The sequence below is a fragment of the Megalopta genalis genome, chromosome 14 (genome assembly GCF_051020955.1).
Source record: "Megalopta genalis isolate 19385.01 chromosome 14, iyMegGena1_principal, whole genome shotgun sequence".
Taxonomy (NCBI): Eukaryota; Metazoa; Arthropoda; class Insecta; order Hymenoptera; family Halictidae; genus Megalopta; species Megalopta genalis.
Genome location: NC_135026.1, coordinates 10024240 through 10048110, shown reverse-complemented (window position 1 = coordinate 10048110; position 23871 = coordinate 10024240). Strand labels below are relative to the sequence as shown.

Genomic DNA, 23871 nt, shown 5'->3' with positions numbered 1-23871 from the left:
TTGGAGGAGATATTAAGATGGCCGATTCTAAGCGAAGAAGCACCCTGTATTAATCAGAATTGCAATCACGACGTCCAACTTCTCTAATTTCAAGGAGCTCGAAAGCAAGGAGGAAAACCATTGCGAAAGTAGTCTGCGGAAGTTTCAGGCTTGTCAGAAGTTTGTTTGGCAAACAAAATTTCCCGAGTTCGTTGCACCTTGCCGCGCGACCATAAAGCCTTCATTATCCGCGATGCAGCCCACGCATAGGGTGCACAAGTATTTTTATCCACGGCGTGCACGACGGATTACGCAATGCCGGCATCGAGTACGGTCTGCATACCGATCGTCCCGGCTCGTCCTCGAGCGAATCAGCTCGCCTAGATAATAATTGTTTATTCTTGTCCAGCTTGCAATTACCCTACGCTGCTACGAATTAACTCTGGGAAGACGATCCTCTTAGGCCGGCATCTGGGTCGAAGATCATCGGCGATTGCATAAAATGCAACGCAAGGCGCGGACGGTTGCTATTATAAGCGAACACACCGGTGTCCCGTTTCGAGGACACGTGCTGGATTCGTCTCCGGGGTCCAACATTAACTTCCTACATCTGTCTTCGCTGGATGTGATTGAGTAAACATCGCGATAATTATTAACTGCCAGCTCTTTCGCAGCTGCGGAATGAGTTTGCAAATGGCAAAGAGTCGTTGGATGTTGCCGGTTCGAAGTTTCGCGGTGGAGGTGGCAGAAACTCGAGAAACAAGTTCTTTGAATCTCGAGATGTAGTTTAGAGGACTTGTTCTAGCAGAGATTTCACGGTGGTTGTTTTCTATTGGAAGAACAGGGCGATTATTTTAGAAATTATTAGGTTGCTGTTTAAGTAGTTGTTCAACTAGAGTTTTGTGGGCTTGCAGTTTATATATATATATTATATTATATTATATTATATTATATTATATTATATATTATATATATATTATATTATATATATTATATTATATTATATATTATATATATTTGATCTTATTATATATTATACTTATTTGATCTTAGGATAGATGGAGTGTGGAGTAGCCAATTACCGTGGCTTTTGATTATTTTCAAACAGAAATAACTTTATAATTATCCTATAAGACATATCAATTTTTAAAATTTAAATTCATATAATTATTAATTTGTCAAAATTACACATATAAAAAGGCGGATGTTTGTTAAAATACGAAAAAAATTATTTCAATTTCTTATTTCATATTCAGTAAAATAAATCGTTCTAAATAAGATATCACGATGTTAATTGTATGGTTAAAACGTACTAAGATTCCGGTAAAACAAAACAGTGATTGTTTAGTTGAATTTTTGTTTTTATAATTTCAATTTTAGTAGTTTATTTACTGTGTGCAAAGTAACATGAACTATTTTCCACTCGATACGTTAGTTACTATCCTGCTTGCCACGGGATAGGCTTACATAACCTCGAATCATCTGTGTCATATTTTTAAAGGAGAAATGTAAATATGAGATTTTGTTAAAGCAGTCATCTCTAATGTGAGCTTTTAAATGACTAATTATTTATATCAATTCCTTTTATAGAATATGAAAGTTAAGTATGAAATTTTTATTGTGCACAGTTCTTGAGGCACAGTGTTCAGGGGTGGAGCACAGTATTCAGGGAGACAGCACGGAATTCAGGAAGGGAGCACTAACTGTAAAAATTCTCTCATGAAAAAATTGATATCGACAATAGAAATTTTGAGATTTATATACCTTTAAGTCCTTAAGAAATGTCATTTCAATTGACCAAAGTTGTGTTTAGCAGAAAAAAAGCTGAGGGCTGCTAACATGGTATAGTAATTGACTTCTCTATCTTTTAAAGTAGTTGTGCTATTTAAGTACTAGTTCAACTAGTGTTTCGTGACTTTAATTATTGGGTTTGTAATTATATTTATTGACTTATTTTGATCCTCACCACCACAGAACTTTTAAAAGTGTCTTTTTTCTATTGAAAGAACAGGATAATCATTTTAGAACTTATCAGATTGCTGTTTAAGTAATTGTTCGGGTAGAGTTTTGTTAAGTTGTGTGAATTGAATTATTTCACTTCCAATTGTATTAGCAGATTTGTCATAGTGCATTTGCAATTACTAGTCTCTTTCTATTTTTAAGTCAAGTAAATCATTTTAGAACTTCTCAGATTGCTATTTAAGTACATGTTCAGCTAGAGCTTTGTTATGTTGGGTGAGCTTGAGTTATTCAGATTTCAGTTATATTGACTGGATAATTTGAACCTAACAGCGACTTCACAGAGGTCATTTTTCAACAATTATCTAGACTGCTTGATATAAAACAATTAGTTATGTCAGATAAGCCATAAGTAGATCCCTCTCGGAACTCATTATCCATTGGAGATATGAGCTGAGCCCTCTAGACTCTTCTTGGGTTGCTATCTAATCAGGTAATTAAGTAGGACTTCTTTAACAACGTCAATCAACTGGTTCGACGGCGAGACTATCGCTGAACACATTTTCTACATATGTACACGCTAATCTACATGTAATGTACTCAAGGTACAGATAGAACCCCAATTATCCGTACCTCTGATGTCTCGTTCGTTGCTAGTCAAACACCTTTCACATGTAGATAGGTGAATCTAACAGGTGATCCATATGCATGGCTATTTATTATACAGAATAGTAAGGATTTCATATACCACTATACTCTAGTGACTGTTCTATTATACAGACGTTCATGACTAGCTGCACTTTACCTGAAATTATCATTGATTCTCACTGAAATAAATTATATTATTATATATATTATAAAATTGTATTATATTTTTCAGGGAAAAAATGTAGAATGCATCTCAAATCTTAGACTCCAAAGTTTCATATTATACAGGGTGAATAACATAACTTGCTCCATTGAAATATCTCTTAGCATTGATGGTAGAAAAGAATTTAAGGAAGCTGTTTAAATTTTCTTGTTGAGGATACTGGTTATAATAATTTTTCTTATTCAATATCATATGAAAGTCATAGCGAAGGTAGCAAAGAGATTTTAAGTATACTATACATTTCTTGATACAACCACTTTATAATCCTGTAAAAATCTAGCAATACTTCTATAGTAGTATTTGTCTATTGCTGATAGAGTAGTAGTGCTGCATACGATGATTAGACTGTGGGTTTTTATGTAAAATAGAACAATTCAGCGACACTTTCGAAACTTTCATTTTTCATAAAAACAATGTTTGCCAGAAGGATTTTTCGCGACACGAAGTTTAAGGCCTAAAATTGTGCGAAGAATGTTTTTACTATTTTAAGGTCACTCCTTGTAATTTGGAAAAATTCTGTGCTCCCATTTCACTGAAATTGATGACTTAATCCAGACCTGACCTAAATACAAAAAGATGAAAAAAGCATTCAATAGCTTTATAATATATTAATCGTGTTTTATGAACAAAACATAGAAACAACAAGTTACGTTCGTGTATTATCTCGTATAATAGCCAATCGTTCTACCAATTATAAGATATGCCTTCGCAAATTACAATTTGAACGGCAGAGAGTGACGTCGCAATGGTAAACCATTTCTCACAAAATTTTCTCTTTCAACTGAAAGTCATCAAAAACTATCCTCGTAAACATTGTTATTATCTAAGAAGTGCCTGTTGTCACAATTCTAACGAAATCGTAGCGTAGATTATTTCAAAATTACAGAAAGTTACACACGAAAATGATGAAAACATTTTTCGCAAAATTTTGGGCCTCAAACTTCGAGTCGCGGAATATACTTTTGGCAAACATTGTTTCTATGTAAAAAGTGAAGCTATTTTAAAATGTATTTCTCCTCTTAATAAAATTTTTATAAACAGAAGAGATAATTTTAACAAGGAGAAGAAATAGCAAAGTTATTATTATTAATTATTAGTTATTATTATTATTATTAGTTATTTAATAATAATATTATATGATAATAATAAATATAATAATAATAATTATTATTATTATTATATTTATTAATAATAATTATTATTATTAATTAGCAAAGAATCTACTAATGACTGTAATTTTCTATGATTGTTGCCAGGGACATCTTCGGAGATCATTATCTAACTAAATATTATAAATATCATTTATATTATAATATAATATTTTTTTATATCACAAATTCTATTTCGTTAAACGTTGCGTTCCAGTCAAAAAGTTCGGAACAGTAGAGTGAAATATTTATCGCAGATCGGGACACGTGTCCCGCAGCTTCGCGAGTATGTAATCCTTCATCCGATCGGTTGCATAATTAGTCGCGTAATTGTGCCCGTAATCGATCCGATAAAGCCGTTGTCTAACGAGGTCAAATTGTACCGCTGTGAGTCGCGATGACTTAGAATCAGTTAACTGTTCCTTCTCTCTCTCTCTCTCTCTCTCTCTCTCTCTCTCTCTCTCTCCCTCTTTCTGTGTGTGTGTGTGTCCCTCTCTCTCTTTCTCTCTGTGTCTCTCTTTTTCTCTCTGTCTCTCTTCCTCTCTCTTTCTCTCTGTGTGTGTCTCTCTCTCTCTCTCTCTCTCTCTCTCTCTCTCTCTCTCTCTCTCTCCCTCTTTCTGTGTGTGTGTGTGTCCCTCTCTCTCTTTCTCTCTGTGTCTCTCTTTTTCTCTCTGTCTCTCTTCCTCTCTCTTTCTCTCTGTCTCTCTCTCTCTCTCTGTCTCTCTCTCTCTCGCTCTTTCTCTCTCTGTCTCTCTCTTTCTCTCTGTCTCTCTCTCTCTCTTTCTCTCTGTGTCTCTTTCTCTCTGTCTCTCTCTCTCTCTCTCTCTCTCTCTCTCTCTCTCTCTCTCTCGCTCGCTCGCTCTCCGAGAAGAACCGGCGAGTGCAAAGTTCCGCGATAACATTCGACGACCCCGTACGTTCAGCCGGAGTTGTTCATCCGCTAAATTCCACTCGTCCGCGTTCGTTTAAGGTGAAAACGTCTGGATGACACTCGAGAATTCGTTCCAACCGCGCGGTGTACGGTGGTGGCTACGGCTCGCAGAGTAGTATAATCTCTCGGTCTCACTCCTGGCCGTTGGTTACAGGCGATCCGATAAACTGTCTGAGCGACGTAGGGGTGCCGGAGAACGTGATAAACACGTACTGCTGGATCACGTACACGTTCTCGCTGCCCGAGAACCAAGCGAAGCCCGTCGGTACCCACGTGGCCCATCCCGGCCTCGGACCCGACGTCGGAGAGAAGAAGTACCACTCCTACTATCAGTGGGTACCGTTCATGCTGTTCTTCCAGGTAGAAATCTCTCCGTTCCATGTATTTCTTTAATCTATTTCATCTGTCGCTCTATTCGAGCACTTTCAAATTTATTCGGTTTTAACTGCAAGTATTGTTACGCTTCCAAAAGGCATTTTGATTTTCTGGGCACAGCGCGTGAAGTGTTTTTATTGTACGGCTGCATTTGGTACTAGAGTGGGGTTGCATAATTATAGACTCACAGTAACTTTTGCATTTACACCGAAACATCATATTTGCATATTTATATTTTCTATTGTTTAGAATATAGAAATATAGAAAATTTGTATATTCTATTATCTCCAATATAGAGATATACAAATTTCTATTTTCTATTATCTCCAATATAGAGATATACAAATTTCTATTTTCTATTATTTCTAATATAGAGATATACAAATTTCTATTTGCTATTATTTCTAATATAGAGATATACAAATTTCTATTTGCTATTATATCTAATATAAAAATATACAAATATATTTTTCTATTATTTCTAATCTATAAATATGTATAGAAATTTCTATTTTTTATCATATCTAGTATAAAAATATACAAATATGATATTTTGTTGTTTTTGTTCAATATACAGGTCAACTAGAGACCACCTACAGAGCTGTGAATGGTTATAAACTCGATGTAACTTTTATATTTTTATTGACAAAAAACTAAATATTTATATTCGCATATTTCTATTTTCTATTATTTCTAATATATATTTTGTTTCAATATCATTAAAAAAATATAAATAATCACATCACTGTAATTTATCTATATTGGTCTAATTATTTTCATTTTATAACCAAGAAATATTCTAATGTTCCATTTACTTCTATAGACATTTTTATTTAGCAGACACTGTGCACTGTGAAGACGAATTATTTTTGTTTACTGTCTAGTAGTCGAGATGATTTTTTATTAATTTATCTAGAATCAACAATCTTGTTGTATTTTTTTTTAATGATTTGCATACGCCATAAAACCACAGAGATCCGTGGTCCAATGATAACCAACTTGTTATATATTACAACTAATTTTACTGTTATTATTTATTAACTAGTTATTATATTTAGTTACTATAACAAGTTTGTAGGATTATAGCTATAATAATTAATATATAATAACTAACGAATTATAATCGTTAATCATTAATTAGATTACTTCTGGCCCAACTTTGACTTCTAACAAGAAGTATTTTTATCATAATAATATTTCTTCGTTATTATCGGATATACAATTTAAATAACTAATACCTAAGTCTATTTTTTTCTGTGATGTTTTAAAACTACCCCTTTATTTTATCGTTAAAACGAGTAAACTGATTCCAACGATTTTGTAATATCTTGTAGAGAACGAGACTTTCAACAAATTTGTTCTGATCAATAATTGCCGTTCGGCCTTAATTTTCAAGATATTTGCAAAAAAACTGGTGAATTTGTCGATGAACTCCCCCCCCCCCCCCCCCCCCTCATATTAAAATATGTTGCTGAACATGGTAAAGAGCTAACCCAAACCTAACCAAGAACGAACGGCAACTATCGTTGAGATAAAAATTGTTCAAAATCTTGTCCCCTATAGTATACTACAAATTAATCATCGGAATCGGTACACGTATTCTACAGTTTAAATTTTTTTATAAATTTACACTTTAAATTTTCCTTTTCTTTTTTTGTCAAAAAAGTAACAAAAACTTTTATCTTCTCCTCACGTGTATTTCTTCTTAAGGTTAAAATATAACCTTTTACGAAAAACCCGCAAAAAGATAAACAGATTTAGGCCAAACCAGTAAAGTAAATATTTGCCTATTTTATATTATATTATATATATGGTATATATAAGACATAAGATATGATATAAGATAAACAGATTTAGGCCAAACCAGTAAAGTAAATATTTGCCTATATTATATTATATTATATATATGATATATATATATAAGATATAAGATATGATATAAGATAAACAGATTTAGGCCAAACCTATATTATTATATTATATAATATAGGCAAATATTTACTTTACTGGTTTGGCTTAAATCTGTTTATCTTATATCATATCTTATACCTTATATATATTATATATATATATTATATATATAATATAGGTAAATATTTACTTAATTATTATATAATAACTATTAATATTATCATTAAGTAAATATTTGCCTATATTATTATATTATATAATATAGGCAAATATTTACTTTACTGATTTATATTATTATTATTTTTATATTATATAATATAATATATATTTGCCTATATTATTATATTATATAATATAGGCAAATATTTACTTTACTGGTTTGGCTTAAATCTGTTTATCTTATATCATATCTTATACCTTATATATATTATATATATATTATATATATAATATAGGTAAATATATATAAGATATATTACTTAATTATTATATAATAACTATTAATATTATCATTAAGTAAATATTTGCCTATATTATTATATTATATAATATAGGCAAATATTTACTTTACTGGTTTGGCCTAAATCTGTTTATCTTATATCACCTGACATTGTAACATTTTTCTAATGTTGCTTCGACCGGCGACTGTTAAACGGTGAACGAACGAGCACGTAGTTCGTCGATTGTACAACGATGTCTCCCTGTTCCAGGGCATTATGTTCTACGTTCCGCACTGGATATGGAAGCAATGGGAAGAGGGCAAGGTCCGGATGATATCCGAGGGCATGAGGGGAGCTATGGTCGATAACAAGATGGAGCGAAAGGTGAAGTCGCAGCGGCTGGTCAAGTACATCGCCGACACGATGCACCACCACAACACCTACGCGGCGGGCTACTTCTTCTGCGAGGCGCTCAACTTCGTTAACGTGGTACGTCCGCCGTTTTTCACCGCGGATAAAAGCTCTCCGTCCCCGTTTCAACGGCTTCCGTGGAATCCTGAAAGGCCCGCCCCGCCGCATCTATCACGCGGGCTCTGCGCGAGGGGCCGCCGCCGGTCGGCTTTTCACGCTAACTTTCCACGGAAAATATTAACAGAGGCGCCCCGCGTGTAACGGGCGAAACATGATTTCCCGCTAACAGGCTTTGCGAGCAGAGGAAACCGCGACGGCGTGACAGCCCGGAGGCGCGGACTTTCTGCGTTTTATGCTGTTTGTGCTATCCACGCGAGCCAGGCGCGGTTGCAATGAAGAATGAACGCTTTTTCAGTCGATTTTTAAAGAATCTCAATGTTCGTTTCAAGCTTCTCCCCGAATTCTATTCAGGATTTTGTGTGTTTGCTCAATTCGCTGCAGTCGTTTCGTATAACTTATGGACGAAATTAATTTAATAATGTTCTGTTAACTCTTTGCGCTCGAGAGTGAGATCTCTGAAGCACCATTAAAAATTGTTATGGTATAAAATAATGTTTACATTATCATGTTTGCTTATGCAACTGTAACTTATGTAACTGTAACTGTATAACTTATGGACGAAATTAATTTAATAATGTTCTATTAACTCTTTGCACTCGAGAATGATATCTCTGAAGCACCATTAAAAATTGTTATGGTATAAAATAATGTTTACATTATCATGTTTGCTTATGCAACTGTAACTGTATAACTTATGGACGAAATTAATTTAATAATGTTCTATTAACTCTTTGCGCTCGAGAGTGAGATCTCTGAAGCACCATTAAAAATTGTTATGGTATAAAATAATGTTTACATTATCATGTTTGCTTATGCAACTGTAACTGTATAACTTATGGACGAAATTAATTTAATAATGTTCTATTAACTCTTTGCACTCGAGAATGATATCTCTGAAGCACCACTAACAATTGTTATGGTATAAAATAATGTTTACATTATCATGTTTGCTTATGTTTAACCACTTAGCTGCGTCGATCTATTTTTGGGATCAATTTTGTACGCGTTTTTATCAATCACACTTTCTTTTCTTTCGGCAAGTTGTTCTAGAATTATTCTAAAGTGTGCGAAATTTATGAATATGTTACACAAGTATTTTAATCTAGATCGTGGGACAGATATTTTTTTGTTTTAAAATGTAAAATTACCTGAGAGATTAAGAGACCGTTAAAAGGGTAACTGTTATACGAGTTACAAGACTTGATTGTATATGCGCAAACTGCACTAATTCATATAAAATGAAATAGTATAGATCAGAAGAACTATCTTGGATTTAAAATAGCTTTGAGTGCGAAGGGTTAATATGGTAAATACAGGGTGTCCCAGGTTTTAATGTTCAAACTTTGTCAGTGTATTCTATGGCACAAAGTAAGAAAAAAATGTTATGTAAACATAGGTCATACAGAGCTTTATTAAGAAGTTATAACAAAAATTCAGAATAGGAATAGTAATCAACTAAAAAAAAAATAAAAAATAATCTTCGATCGATGGCAATCATGTATTGTCAACAACGGTTATTAATACATTTCGAAATGTATTGATAAACACAGCTTACATAAACACACGGCATGTGCTGATCTATTCAAACCAATGCTCGCAGTAACAGCAAGTTGATTACTATTCCTATCCTGAATTTTTGTTATAACTTCTTAATAAAGCTCTATATGACCTATGTTTACATAACATTTTTTTCTTACTTTGTGCCATAGAATACACTGACAAAGTTTGAACATTAAAACCTGGGACACCCTGTATAATCCACAAGACAGATTTAAAAGATGACTGAGAGACATTAATCGACAAAGCGAAGAATAGAACGTAATATTGTTTAATAATTCAATGGCGCTGCAATGCTTCAAGCACACTTTATTCTGCGTGAATGGGTTAAGATTTGCATTTATGTAATTGTAGTTTCTAACGTTACCTCATGTAAAAGCTCTAATAATTTTTTTTTGATACAAAAAACAAGTTTTTGTTAGATTCTAATTTTTCTAAATTCTAACATTGTTTTCAAGAGCTGTCCCTGAATTCTATTTAGGATTTCGTGTATCGCAGTGTATATGTAAAACTACTTAACGATAGTGACACGTTTGGTTGAAACCTCTAATGAGTCTCTTGACATAAGAAAGATCCTCGGTGGTTTACTTGCTAACACATCGATGTCGGTCATTTCAATTATGAAATGGAAGGAAAACTCAGAAACATGTAAAATTTCCTGAATCTGTAAAACGTTCGCCATGGCTAAACTGCCGTGGATTTTTCTGCAGAACAGAAATTATGTGCTCTAACTGCAAGATACAGGAGCCAGAAAGATATTTACTATTTCGTTGCTTAATAGTTAGACTGCGGATTTTATGCATTTTTAGCAAAAATGGACAAACAAATAATAAACAACAAATCTAATAATATATAAATATATATATAATATAACAAATATAATTTTATATAATTTCTGTTTCACATATAAAAGATGATGAACACTTTTATTTCGCATAAAGATCCACAATCTATTAATAATCTGAACGAGTTTGTCATAAATATATAAAATTCGCAGTCTAATCATGACATTATTTTGAGATACGGAAGAAATATCAATGACGTATATTCACGTCATCGGAACTACCACCGTATTACTGAAGGTCTCACGGCCTCCTCTCGACTTTTTCGTACAGTTCTAATCACGAATCTATTTCAGGTCGGCAATATATTCTTCGTGGACACGTTCCTGGGCGGCGCCTTTCTGTCATACGGCACCAACGTGCTGGAATTCAGCAACATGAACCAAGAAGATCGCAGCGACCCTATGGTGGAGGTGTTCCCCCGCGTGACTAAATGCACCTTCCACAAATTCGGTGCCTCCGGGACCATCCAGAAGCTAGACGCCCTTTGTGTCCTCGCCCTGAACATTCTCAACGAGAAGATCTACATTTTCCTGTGGTTTTGGTTCATTATTCTGGCGGCGCTCTCCGGGATCGCGCTCCTTTACAGCATGGCGGTGGTGCTGTTGCCCAGCACTCGGGAGACCATTCTGAAGAAACGCTTCAAGTTCGTCACGCCTGCCGCTGTCAGCATGCTCATTAGGAAAACACAGGTGGGTTGCCGTGACGACAGCCGGGGAAACTAAGTTCACGCTGATTTGTCCTGCCGTTCGGACAAACCTGCAGCATCCTGATTTTTAAAGCGACTCCTAAAAATATAGGATGCTCTGATTTGTGGAGAAAATGGCTTATTTATAACGCATTAACAATAATGCAACGATATTTTTTAATTTATCAGTCATAATATTTGCTCGTTCGGATGGAAAACTGTCTTGCTTTCGCATTTTTCATTATATCGAAAACTAAGAAAATATTCGGTGTGATCATCATAACATTCTGTAAAATTTTCAAACATTGTGTAATTTTGAATCATTGCATAATCTTGCAGTGTATCGTCGAATCTGCATAATTTTGAAACAGCCTGTACAACTTTCTCGAGAATTATCATTTCTTAGAAGAAAAAATTACATTTAATATTACAAATTTATTACATTATATTATTATATTATATATAATATACAAATGTAAATTTTTCTTCTAAGAGATGATAATTCTCGAGAAAGTTGAATAGGCTGTTCGAGAATTATCATTTCTTAGAAGAAAAATTTACATTTAATATTACAAATTTTTATTACATTATATTATTATATTATATATAATATAATGTAATAAATTTGTAATATTATATAATGTTATATTTATATATATAATATAACATTTATAATATAAATATAATATATAATATAATAATATAATGTAATAAATTTGTAATATTAAATGTAAATTTTTCTTCTAAGAAATGATAATTCTCGAATATATCTATTATTATATATTATATTATATTATTATATATATTATATTACATTTATTATTATATAATATTATTATTATATTATATTTATTTATTTGAATGCTTAAAAACATTGATGACAAGAGAACAGAATTTTATTCCGACCTCAAAGAACGAAATAACGTTCATCATTGTTACATTCATCACGAGTAAAAATCGTCGAAAGTGTGACAAGAGATTAGGAAAGCTTCCGCTGTTGAGTCTTCGATACTCTTTGAAACTTAGCGCTGACACTTAGGCTAAATGTCATTATAAAATTGCAGGTGGGCGACTTCATGCTGCTGCACCTGTTGGGCCAGAACATGAACATGATGATGTTCAAGGAGGTGCTGGACGAGCTGTGCCGCTCGATGAATCTGGGCTCGACGAGCGAGGCGTCGCCGACGTCGGTGCCGTCGGCGCCTAGCACCCTCGAGATGTCGCCCATCTACCCGGAAATCGAGAAATACGCGAAGGACACCGAGATCTAATCCCGCCGCCAGTTCCCGCCGCATCTTTCGCCCATCCTACTTCTCTCTATTGTGATAAACGCCGAGACGGTCGGATATTCATTCGTCACCCGAGGAAACAATAACTCTCGTCGGACGTCAGGACGCTTGCCACAGAAAAATCGACCCGCCGACAGCCCTAAACGACAACTCTTTGCCAGCTCTTCCCGAGAAACATGGCCGATGTCTGCGCGGCTCCGAACCTCTTATGTAATCGCGTAATCATTAAATCGCCATATTTCCGGGCGACGAATTTCCGACATCTCGGGGAACTAATGGCACACAGAGATTCTTAGGCCTATGCTCGGCCGACGTCGTTTGCCTTCATTCTCTTCATAGTTGTAAATCGCGTCCGACGACTTCTAAGGCGACTTCTACGGCATCGGCGACCATAAGTCCGTGTGAATGGCGTCCCTCCTACATATTGCGTTCACATTCCATTCGCATTACTTTTCACTGTGCCCGGGGGGAGCCGACGCCATTCTCATCGATCATCCCCAGCGAAATTCTTTGCGACTCGACCGTCTCTGCTCTGCGAGCCAAAAATTGTACTCCGCTCGCACACGGCTTGTACGAATTGCGTGGGTGTTGCTTTTCATCGACGCGCGCGGATTTCTCTGTGAAGCGCGATCTAATATCCTGGCAAGCCGACCCTTTCATTTGTGAATTGCATTTTTTTGCTTCCGAAGGCTTGTATGTCTGCGGAAAGAATGTTTATGAAAAGAGAGAAAACATCTGAATTAAGAATTTACGGGACACAATTATTTCAGAGATGAAGAGCAGTTATTTGACCGCGGATTTTTGTGCCAGATAAAAGTACGATCATTCCTTTTCTTAATCGTTTTCGTAAATGATGAAATATCGCAACTATGTTTTTAAATTCTATAAATGGTTCTACCAATTTGCATTTGATCTATTCGTTTTTCTCGCAAATGCATAAAATCCGTAGTCCCGTAATAACTTTCTAAAACAATGCATAAATGAGGGGTGGCTTCTAAGAGTCCTCTCGGAAATGATTACGTGAACAGAAACCGGCGTGCGCCCGATTTTCTCTTTCATATCAGTGCTTCCGAGGTTCGAAAGAAATGTTATTAGTTTGTAACGATACAAATGTGGAGGGGTCGTTAACAAGGGTTGCGACAGTGATACGCGTAAAGGTGTCTCGCAGGCGTGTAATTGTCAAGGTTTTTTTTTTCCTTTCTTCATGCTGTATCTCGATATGGATTTATTTAATTGTTCAGACGCGTAAAAGATATGCGTGCGAAGGTTTTCACGCAACGATTGTTTTTTTCTTCTGAAGCGTGCCTACTAGAGACGAGAGAAACGAACGAGAACGTTCGTTAGCGATCAGCGTTTGCGTGTAATTGGTGCAATTATCCTTCGAACGAAGACAGGTTAGAGTATATATATATAGAGAGAGAGAGACATATATATATATATATATTATATATATATAGAGACGCTTCGCGATGACAGTTTCATATAACATTGGAGATCAGGATTAGCAAAAATCTTGTGAATATAAAAATGACAGTCGAGAGATTCGGTAGGAATGGTTCGCAGTTTCTACTTACCCGCGAAATTGTATAAAGAGTCGAGCTATGCTACTCTAATCTTTTCCATTAGGACAATTCGTTTAAATCAAAGATTCAGAACTATGTCATAATCTTGTTCGGATTATGTTTGCCACGTCCGTAGCGTGTTTTACCCGAGAATAGTATATATATGGCCTCTGTAGCGTCGCGCCGTTGTTCTGCCGTTCTATCTTCACCACTTTGCGGCGTAACGAGTTGCGAGGTAACAGCCTTTCAACAGACTAAATTTTCAGATTATACGAACGCCACGCTACGGATCTAATACTGTGTGTGCGAAACGAAGCATAATAATGCCGGTGGCGCGTGTTTTGCTCACGTCTCTCGAATCGCTCGCGAGAATGATATACAATGCTGCCGCTAAGTATGCAATGACAATACTACGACAATAATAACTATATGATTACTGTGCGCGGATGACGAGATGTCCAGACGGAGGATCTTTTGTCTGATTGGTTGTTACAGATCTCCGCTATTGTCTAACACCCGGTTGCCACGCCCATTGTCGCTATTGGTCAAAGCTAACAAGCAACCACTAACACAGAGAACGTTGATCGTTGGTACAGAAGGAACCGGCGGAGTCTACAACCTTCACCTGGAGCTGTGTTGGAGGAGCTAATCGCGCGAAGACCACGCCTACTAGTACGAAAATGTCAGTAACAGGTTCAGAAGGGGCCAATAGTATCTGAAACCTTCATTCAAATTTAACTTTGACCCTTCTGACTGATTTCTTTTACACGGGAAATTTTTTTAAAGATATGCAGTGGCGTGGGAGGCGCTAAGAAAGGTAGCTCAGTTCGCTTCTGTACCGCCCACTAGTATAAAAATATCAGGGATGGGAGAAGGGGATCTAAATTTAACCCTTCTTATCCTTTATCTCTTACAACCGAGGTGAATTTTTGGAAATATGTCATCGAATACACGCGGGAAGAGCTAACGACCGTAGGGGAGGAGCTTAAATGGCCCTGTAACGCCCACTCGGCAACTTGTCGGCCCCGCACAGTACTTGATAGCTCTTTTTTTCATAGTTATACATTACTACTACTATTAGTCGAGTTTCAAGTGATATATTTCGATAGATTTTTAGTTTAAGGCGGACGAAAGAGAGAGATAGCTGTAATAGATGTAAGGATTGTTCGCAATGTGCCTTTTCTGTAGGATTACAGAGTACTCTAGAGCCTAGACTACAAACCCCCAATCCCCCCCCTTCGACACACGTTCAAAGAAAACGAATGCTCACTTGTAAAGATTGCGCTGTAGTCAACGCGAAGACTGCCAACAAGTGCAACGTTAGACTGTAAGCGGGAGCAAGAGAAAGACAGAACGGTTCAATTTATAGAATAAAGTATACTCTTTCTATGAGACACACGTTTCACTCTGTGTTTGCGCGCGTTCGTTTCTCTATGTGTATACGCGTGCCCCATCGGATCGGACAGAAACCCCTCGCGCCGTTTCTCAGCGAGTTGAACCGCAACCGACCGGTTATAGAAGGAAGTTCGTAATCGTTCAATAAATCTCATCGAATCAAACGGACGAGATCGACTGGGATCGGCATTGTTTCCATTCAGTCGTCGCCCTCAAGTATTTTCGTGTGCCAATTAGTCCAACGAAATCTATCTTTCTATTGGCTCCATGCCTTTCTGTGTACTGGATTTAACTGATTGTTACATTTGTGTCCCAGGCCTTTCTATCTATCTATCTATCTATTAGCTTCAACTGATTGTTATATTTGTCCCAGGCCTTGCATATGTATATCTATCGGCTTCAATTGATTGTTACATTTGTCCCAGCACCTTGTGTTGGCCATAGAAAATTAGGATTATTTTCTGTGTTCAGTGACCCTCGTATTCAAATGTAAAAGATGATTGCTAAATTGACAAATTTAGATCAAATTACAATTTATGCTTGTAATTTTGAGCAGGTTTACCTAATTCAAGAAATCATGCAAATGTTCTTCAAATCTTCTTCCATTTTTGAATGTTCTGGTTATTAACGACGACTATTTTCATCTCACATGAGCCTATAGATTTAATATATTTCAGGTTGCCTCTATTTTCATTTGTTTTGTAGGTTTTTTTATGGGACTTGTATCATCTTGAAATTTTTGATATTTAGAAAACTGTTACTGCAAAGAGCATGCTCTGACATTTTAGTCCTTCGCACTCGAGTGATGACTCTGAGGCACCACTAAAAAATTATTGTATCACGTTCCAAGATAATTTTTATATTATCAAAGTTTAGATTTAAAAGACTGTTAAAAATGTGACCTGTTGCACGAGTCACAAGTCTCAATTTCATATGCATAAAATGCACTTTGTCATACAAAACGGAAACGCTGTAAGTCAGAAAAATTATTTTTGATTTACAGTTGAAACGGCTTCGAGTGCAAAGGGTAAAGGATCGCCTGATGGACTTTGAAACTTACAACGACGCTTTTGTAGACATATAACAACCTATAACGCGCAATGTTTCAAGCATTGAACAGATAACACGATGATCGCTATTGTTGTTGTTTTGAATATCGAACTTACCGATTCCCCCAGTCCACCTTGTTGATGATCCTCAGCTTCAGTTCTCTCGTCTGATCGGTCGTCAGGGTGCCTGCCAGAAGCTGTCGCCGCCATTCCAGCAACTCTCGCATCACCTTCCTCAGCGTGTTGAATTTGTAGTTCTCCCTTTCCTAGACAGACCCAAGCAATCGGAAAACGGTCAGATTAGTTCTGAAATGCGCAGGATACGGTGCAAAATTGTATTAGAGCTAGGGACGATGGGGAGCGCCGCCTGGAAAAGGTGAGTTTCCATCCGAGAGGATCGAAGACTTTTCATCAACGAGCCCCTACTTTAATGTTCGACGCGGACTAATTAGTGCAACTTCCTAATCTAACTTTCTAATCAACAAATTCCAATTCGAGTATAAATTCCAATCCAATCTTTGTTTCATTTTATTGCGCGTACACTGCACAGGGTGTCACTCAACATTCGCATCTGAAATAAATATGCAATCTGTATATTTTTCTTGAGCCTATATTTTTTGTGTCCATATTTCATGGTGCATTTCGTGGTCCATTTCATTTGAAATGCTGTAAAAAATGCTTGAAATTTCGCTTGTAGCTGATTTTTATACAATATTTTTATCTTATATATAGCCCATTATTATTTCATTTTATTATACAGGGTGTCCCAAAAATGTTTCGCAATCCGGAAATGGCGGGTTCCTCGGATTATTTGAAGCAACTTCTTCCTTTACAAAAATTTTCTCCGAGGCACCGTTCACGAGTTATTAGCGAAAAACAGTGACCAATAAGAATCGAGTACGGCTGACGCGAGGCGGCCCAGCCGACCAGCGCGCGAAGCCCAGTTCCGCTCATTGGCTCGATCGCCTCGCGCCAGCCGATCCCGCTTCTCATTGGTCACTGTTTTTCGTTAATAACTCGTTAACGGTGCCTCGGAGAAAATTTTTGCAAAGGAAAAAGTTGCTTCAAATGACCCGAGGAACCCGCCACTTTCGGATTGCGAGATATTTTTGGGACACCCTAAACATATATATAGCAAGTTTGAACATTGTTTTCATATATTAAGTTAACGAAATATTTTTTGCCAGGTATGCTAAGTTAACTCTTTATTTTGATTATTGCCTTGTATATGATAAGTGAAAAAATGCGATTGGAGGCAACAAAATTCTAGAAATATTTTGGCCGACTAGGTTGAACAAACGATCCACTCATACAAAATACAAGTTACACAATATTACTTGGACAAACATATCACTTGATAATAAGAAAAATTGTGAGAATAAAACATTTTTTTTCGCTATTAAAAACAAGTTAAATATTCAGTAGAGCATTTCATTTAAACGAATCAGAGTAACCCTGAAATGACCTTGAAAAATTTAGGAAAAATATTTCTGTCATGCGTTGACGCATTCTAAGTAGAAAAAAGAAAACGAAAATAGATTTGACTCTCTTCAACCGTTCGTCAACCATTTACCTGTTACTTCAAACGGCACCTGTTTACTGACACCCTATACGGTAAATGAAGTTTTCCAATCCGTCGGAGTTGGAGAAGGCGTTCCTAAAATTTGAGAACCGCCGCCCCGTCTGCGGGGGTATCGATCACTGGGCTACAGCATTGACGAAGTTTTCATCGTTCGATCTCGGCGCCCACTTACCGGTCAGACGGTCGATCAGCGCCGGAGATCGATTCCGGCGACATCAAAGCGGCCGGGAAACGCAATTTGCCCGGTCAAAGGGAGCACTCTGCCCTGCCCCCCCCCCCCCCGCGATTTTCGTCTCCGGTTGCTGATCATCCCCTTGGCAACAAGAAACACCGGGTCCCAGCTTGTTCCGCGTACAATCGCGCCGCGAACTCGTTCGTTAAACGTTCGTTGAAACACGAGAGCGCGCATTGATCCGGAGCGCGGTAATTTTTGGCAAAAAGATCAATTTCTCAACTTTAATTCGTGGAAGAATTGTTTCTACCTATCAGCTGATAACCCTTTGAAACTTCGATAACTACAATATTATATTATAATATATATAATAATAAATATAATATAATATGATATATATATAATAATATATATAATATTATATTATAATATAACGTTGTAAAATTAAAATTTTGATATATTGAAGTTTAAAGCACTTGATTTAACAACGCGGTTAGGAGCATTGAAATATTAGTTTGTTCTATATCTTGATGTTTGATAGTACCTATATTTTGGTTATTTAATTACGGTTTAGACAGATTTTAACTGACTTGTAAATAAGATAAAAGGAGAAAAAGAAGCTAGATACGTTGAACGCACTCACCACGTAGAGTCGTTTCCAAATGCCGTCCCATTCCCGCAGCACCAGGGTGACTTCCCGGACCACTGGATCCTCCAACGGGATCACGGACTCGAACAGACCTTCGTTCTCGATCTTGCAGGGCTTCAAGTGCACGTACGAACTCGGGAAGATGCCCTTCACCGCGCGGTTCTTCGTCGAGAAGCCTCTGTACCATCCTGCGAACAAGGAAACTGATTCAAGTTCCATCATTTTCTCTATTCAAGAGATTTCCTTTTATATGAATTGTATAATATTATATATATATATATATATATATATATATATATACATATATATTGTATAATATATGAATTATATAATATATATTATATTTTCTGATATTTTGTATTATAAAGTACAAGTATAGTCCCCATGCGACAAGAAAGCATCCTCCGTGTTTATATGCCCCCCTCTTACAAGCTGCGGCAGTGGGCCACGGCTAGTAAGAGGGGGAATGTAAACACAGAGATACCTTCCTGCCGCGTGGAGACTATACGTACAGCGTGAGCCACCTAAGATGTTCGCCTAAAATATCTGCGACATTTTTAACCCCTTGTCCATACATTAACGAATCTGTTTTGTGATGGGGATTTCTATATTTATAATAATCTAACTAAAATTGTATATATATATATATATATATATATATATATATATATATATCTAGGGTGTACCACACACACACACAAAAGATTCTTTACATCATTTGGAGTAACTTTTTTCTTAGCGAAAATATTCTCCGCGGTTTCGTTAACGAGTTATTAACGAAAAACACTAACCAATCAGCGAGCGAGTACGGCTGGCCCCCTCCAGCTTGCTACCGCGTAGCATACGTCCGCTGTACTCGCTTTCTCATTGGTCAGTGTTTTTCATTAATAACTCGTTAACGAAGCCATGTTAGAACATTTTCGCTAAGGAAAAAGTTACTCCAAATGACGTAAAGAATCTTTTGGTACACCCTACATATATAATTTTAGGAAGAAATACGCGTTTTTAAGACAAAAAGTTTCAGATCTCTCACCTGCGCACTCCTCCAGGATCTGCACCGTCTCGCCGATCTCTAATGGAAGGCCATAGCGCGTGTCACCGCGCCAATTGTAAACGGCTGGAAAAGAAAAATACGGAAGTTAGAGTTTCAGTTTATAGACCAGAGTTTATTGGCGGACGTCTGACCGGAGTTCTCTGTCTATTTTCTGTGGAGTTTGGCAGCTCGTAAAGGCGAAGCCGCGGAGGATGCAGAGCAAAAATAGAATATAGAGTATGTTCTCATGGTTGGTAAGAGCAGTGCTGATTTTCAAATAATCTTTCGAGTAGTTTCCAAAATCCTCTGAAAAGAGTTCTATCAATTTCCAGGGTTTTCGTAGAGATTCTATAAATTTTAACGTCGCCATTTTGGAATTAAAGGACAATTAAGACGAATGACACCCTTACGATAAATTTTGAAGTTTGTTTTAGATATTTGTGTAGGATCTTTGCCACCTTCTAAAGATTTCTAGAGTTGTCTTCGAAGCTTCAAAGTCGCTTTTTGATACCAAAGGACAATTAAGACCAACAACATTCTTACAATATAAATTGTTGCTGTTTATATTTTGTGCAAGTACTCGTTAAACAAAGTATAAGCCCAGTGTGATTTCAGTGCTTTTCGTAGTAGAGGGCGTAAGAAAGTACCGCAAACTGCCACTAGCGCAGAGGGTGGGCTTGCGAGGGACTACGTGCCTAACCTACAATACCTAACAACTGATTAACCTACGAACGTGTCAATTACTTCATTCTATTATTACAGGCGATGCCAAGATAGTACTCCACAACAATATCCACTAGACTGCGGATCTTCAAGAAAATCAAATACGTCTGCATCATTTGTAGGGCACATAAGCCAGGTGCAATATTTTCTTACTTAAATATTACGGGGACCGGAAAGTTATGTCGTTTGTTTACATTAAATTCAAACAGATAAATATGCGCAGAAACGACATTACTTTCGGTAAGGCCAAATGAATACATCAACACTCTTAGCTCCTTGTAATCTTTTCACTGTTCCATGTTTCACTCATCCATTTCTTCCATAAGTGCGTAAAATCCGTGTGTCACATATCCATGTAACGCTCAGAGTTAGCTTAGGCTAGGTAGCTAGTCACACATTCCCCTCAGACCCCTCGCGTGGCCACCCTCTGCGCTACCGCCAGTTTGCGGTAGGTGCGGTACTTCGTTACCCCCTCCACAACGAAAAGCACTGAAATCGCACTGGACCTAACAACACTGATGCAGACTGTTTTTTAATTTGTATAAAAATCTGCAGACTGGTTGTAAGAAATTTTCGAAAATTGAACTTGAGTTTTCGAACTCTTTCGAATACTCAATCTGTATTGGAGACAATAATAATTGCATCGTGAACGCATTCCTAAAGTTGATCCTCTGTTTCTATCACATTTTTATAAACCATGCTTATTTAATTTTTAAACGCTTATATATTTTTTGAACGCGTATATCTTTTCAATAAAGCATTTCCGGACGCAAGTCTATATTTTCATATATTCTTCATTCAATTGTATTTTCATCTACTTGACCTGAATAACACATGCTATAAATTCGATCCAGCCTTTCTGGACACCCAGTATATCATATATTTTATATATATTATATATTAATATATTATTATATATTATATATAGTTAATATAGTTTATAATATAGTTATTATATATAGTAAATATAGTTAATATATTATCCTATATTTTCATATATTTTTCATTCAATGATATTTTCATCTACTTGACCTCAATAATACATACTATAAATTCGATCCAGCCTTTCTGGACACCCAGTATATCATATATTTTATATATATTATATATTAATATATTATTATATTAATATATTATTACATATTATATATAGTTAATATATTATCCTATGTTTTCATATATTTTTCATTCAATTATATTTTCATCTACTTGACCTCAATAACACATACCATAAATTCGATCCAGCCTTTCTGCACACCCAGTATATCATATATCGTTATTAAAGTACCCTGCGATGTATTCGTGAAATTTCATCGTTTCAATGTAACTTTAGTTCGAAAAAATTGCATTAGCCTAGATGGCAGTTGAATCGCTGTTTCAAAATCGCGTGCAAGCGTAGTTGCCTGCTGTCTCGAGGCCCGAAGAAGAAGCAGAAGGGACGAAGGGAGCTTGGGGGTGCGTGGAAAGAGGATCAAAGCGTGTCCTTTCGTGGAAGTGTCAGGCCTCGATAAACGAACTCCGGGGCACCGGATACGCGTGACGATGCACGCACGACGAGCCAACTTCCGGTCCTTCGGCGGAGAAACGGACACGAGACGCATCCGAATGAGCTCCACGCCGCGGCGCGGCGCGGCGATCCGCGGCGGTCCGCGCGTGCAGGCGCGCGCAGAAGCGCGTTCCGACAGCCACCAGGCCATGCGGAATGTGTGTTACGCGTTTATTCGCCCACTACCATTCCGCCGGGGAACAATGCTCGCAGAGATACTGGCGACTGGGGTATTCGTCAATTTCGAGCCGCCTCCGAAGCGAGATACGAGTTCCGCTCCGCGCCGCGCCGCGCCGCACCGACCTATCGCATCGTTCTGCTATTTATTATCGTCACGTCTTTTGTTGCACTCTAATATACAGGCCGGAGAAAATAGAACCGCGCGGGACGCATCCCAATGCGGCTTTTACGGGACCGGACACCGGTTTTCGGAATTGTTCGCCGCCAAATGGAAAACCTTCGCCCGCCGAAGGTATTGTCTTCTTGAAATACAGATATACACATTGTTCGACGGTTGCGGTCAGCAGCGCTGTGACGCGAGATTCGAATTTAACACGGTTGCTATCGGCAACGCATGCTGTAAGCAACAAAGCTGAAGACGCGTATGGGATTTTCATGTAAATTGTATTTCAATGGATATTTGCGTAAACTGTGGATTTTCTGCATTTATGACAAGACCGAGAAGTGGAACATTGTTGAAATGAAATTTCAGTCTACGTTAATTGTTCTAAGCTACAGATCGAGAACCGTGAACAGTGGTCTGGGAACCAGCTTTTCGTGGCCAAAAGTTTATTTTTTAATATACATATATCGAAAAACAAATTTCATATGAAAGTTTAAGGAATTATGAAAAACGGCACGCAAAATGCAACTGCAACTATCTGCATCTTTGAAAGTTATGCGAATTTAGAAAATAGATTGTCGCAGTAACTAAATAACATTGCTAGAATCTTCGTATCACTGTTTCAAGCTGTTAAAAACTTTTTCCAATATATAAATTGCTTTTGAGATTCCTATTCTATCGTCTGCATTTCTGTTAAACGGGCAAGTCTCTTACTGTTTAAACACCCGCTGGTGTTTCATTCATACCGAAAGTCAAGTTCATCGTTCGACAAACACGCGATCAAACAATTTCGTGCGACGTTATACACATATATCGGAGCGATGACAGTGACCGATGGTAAGCAAAGTAGTAGACTCTTGGCACCGAATAAATGCTTCTGCGAATCATTTTAGTCACAGCATTGGAACGTAGAACGTTAAACCTAACCTAGATCTATCCCAGACCTAACCTACATCTAAGCCAGACCTAACCTAGATCTAACCTATGCTTGTAGCGTTTGCTAATTTATAGTTTTCGTGTTGAGTTAGATCGGGATAAGAAATCTACATCATATATAACGGGTGTACTTTTTAAAACAAATATTTTAGATTTAAGCATTGGGTTGGCAACTAAGTAATTGCCGATTTGTTCAATGAAATAAAAAATTGTTTTTTACTTGGAACGAAGTTTAATCTGTAATGTATTTTCCATTTTGTTCGACGACCTTTTGCCATCACTCTGGCAACTTGAAAATTCCACGCTCGTAGAAAGTCTGATCCTTTTCGGCCAAAAACTGAGTTAAGTGAGATTTTACAG

The 23871-nt window shown here is 37.0% G+C and overlaps 2 protein-coding genes across 7 annotated transcripts in view; one reads left to right on the top strand and one right to left on the bottom strand.

Annotated features, from left to right (window-relative positions):
- Positions 1 to 15477, top strand: part of Inx3 (innexin 3) — a 58768-nt gene extending 43291 nt beyond the window's left edge. Inside the window, exons 3-6 of the mRNA XM_033479577.2 lie at positions 5043 to 5248; positions 7885 to 8103; positions 10841 to 11236; positions 12297 to 15477. Of these exons, the coding sequence (XP_033335468.2) occupies positions 5043 to 5248; positions 7885 to 8103; positions 10841 to 11236; positions 12297 to 12503 (1028 nt within the window). The 3' untranslated portion in view covers positions 12504 to 15477. The remainder of the gene's footprint in view (positions 1 to 5042; positions 5249 to 7884; positions 8104 to 10840; positions 11237 to 12296) is intronic.
- spg (dedicator of cytokinesis spg) overlaps positions 1 to 23871 on the bottom strand; it is a 169757-nt gene that overhangs the window by 102433 nt on the left and 43453 nt on the right. For 3 of the 6 annotated variants that reach the window (XM_076526262.1, XM_033479578.2, XM_076526264.1), the window contains exons 2-4: positions 19964 to 20047; positions 18925 to 19133; positions 16645 to 16793 (exon numbers count right to left, since the gene is read on the bottom strand). In XM_076526262.1, the coding sequence (XP_076382377.1) occupies positions 16645 to 16793; positions 18925 to 19133; positions 19964 to 20047 (442 nt within the window). The remainder of the gene's footprint in view (positions 1 to 16644; positions 16794 to 18924; positions 19134 to 19963; positions 20048 to 23871) is intronic. The other 3 variants (XM_076526263.1, XM_076526265.1, XM_076526266.1) reach the window with 1 other exon arrangement.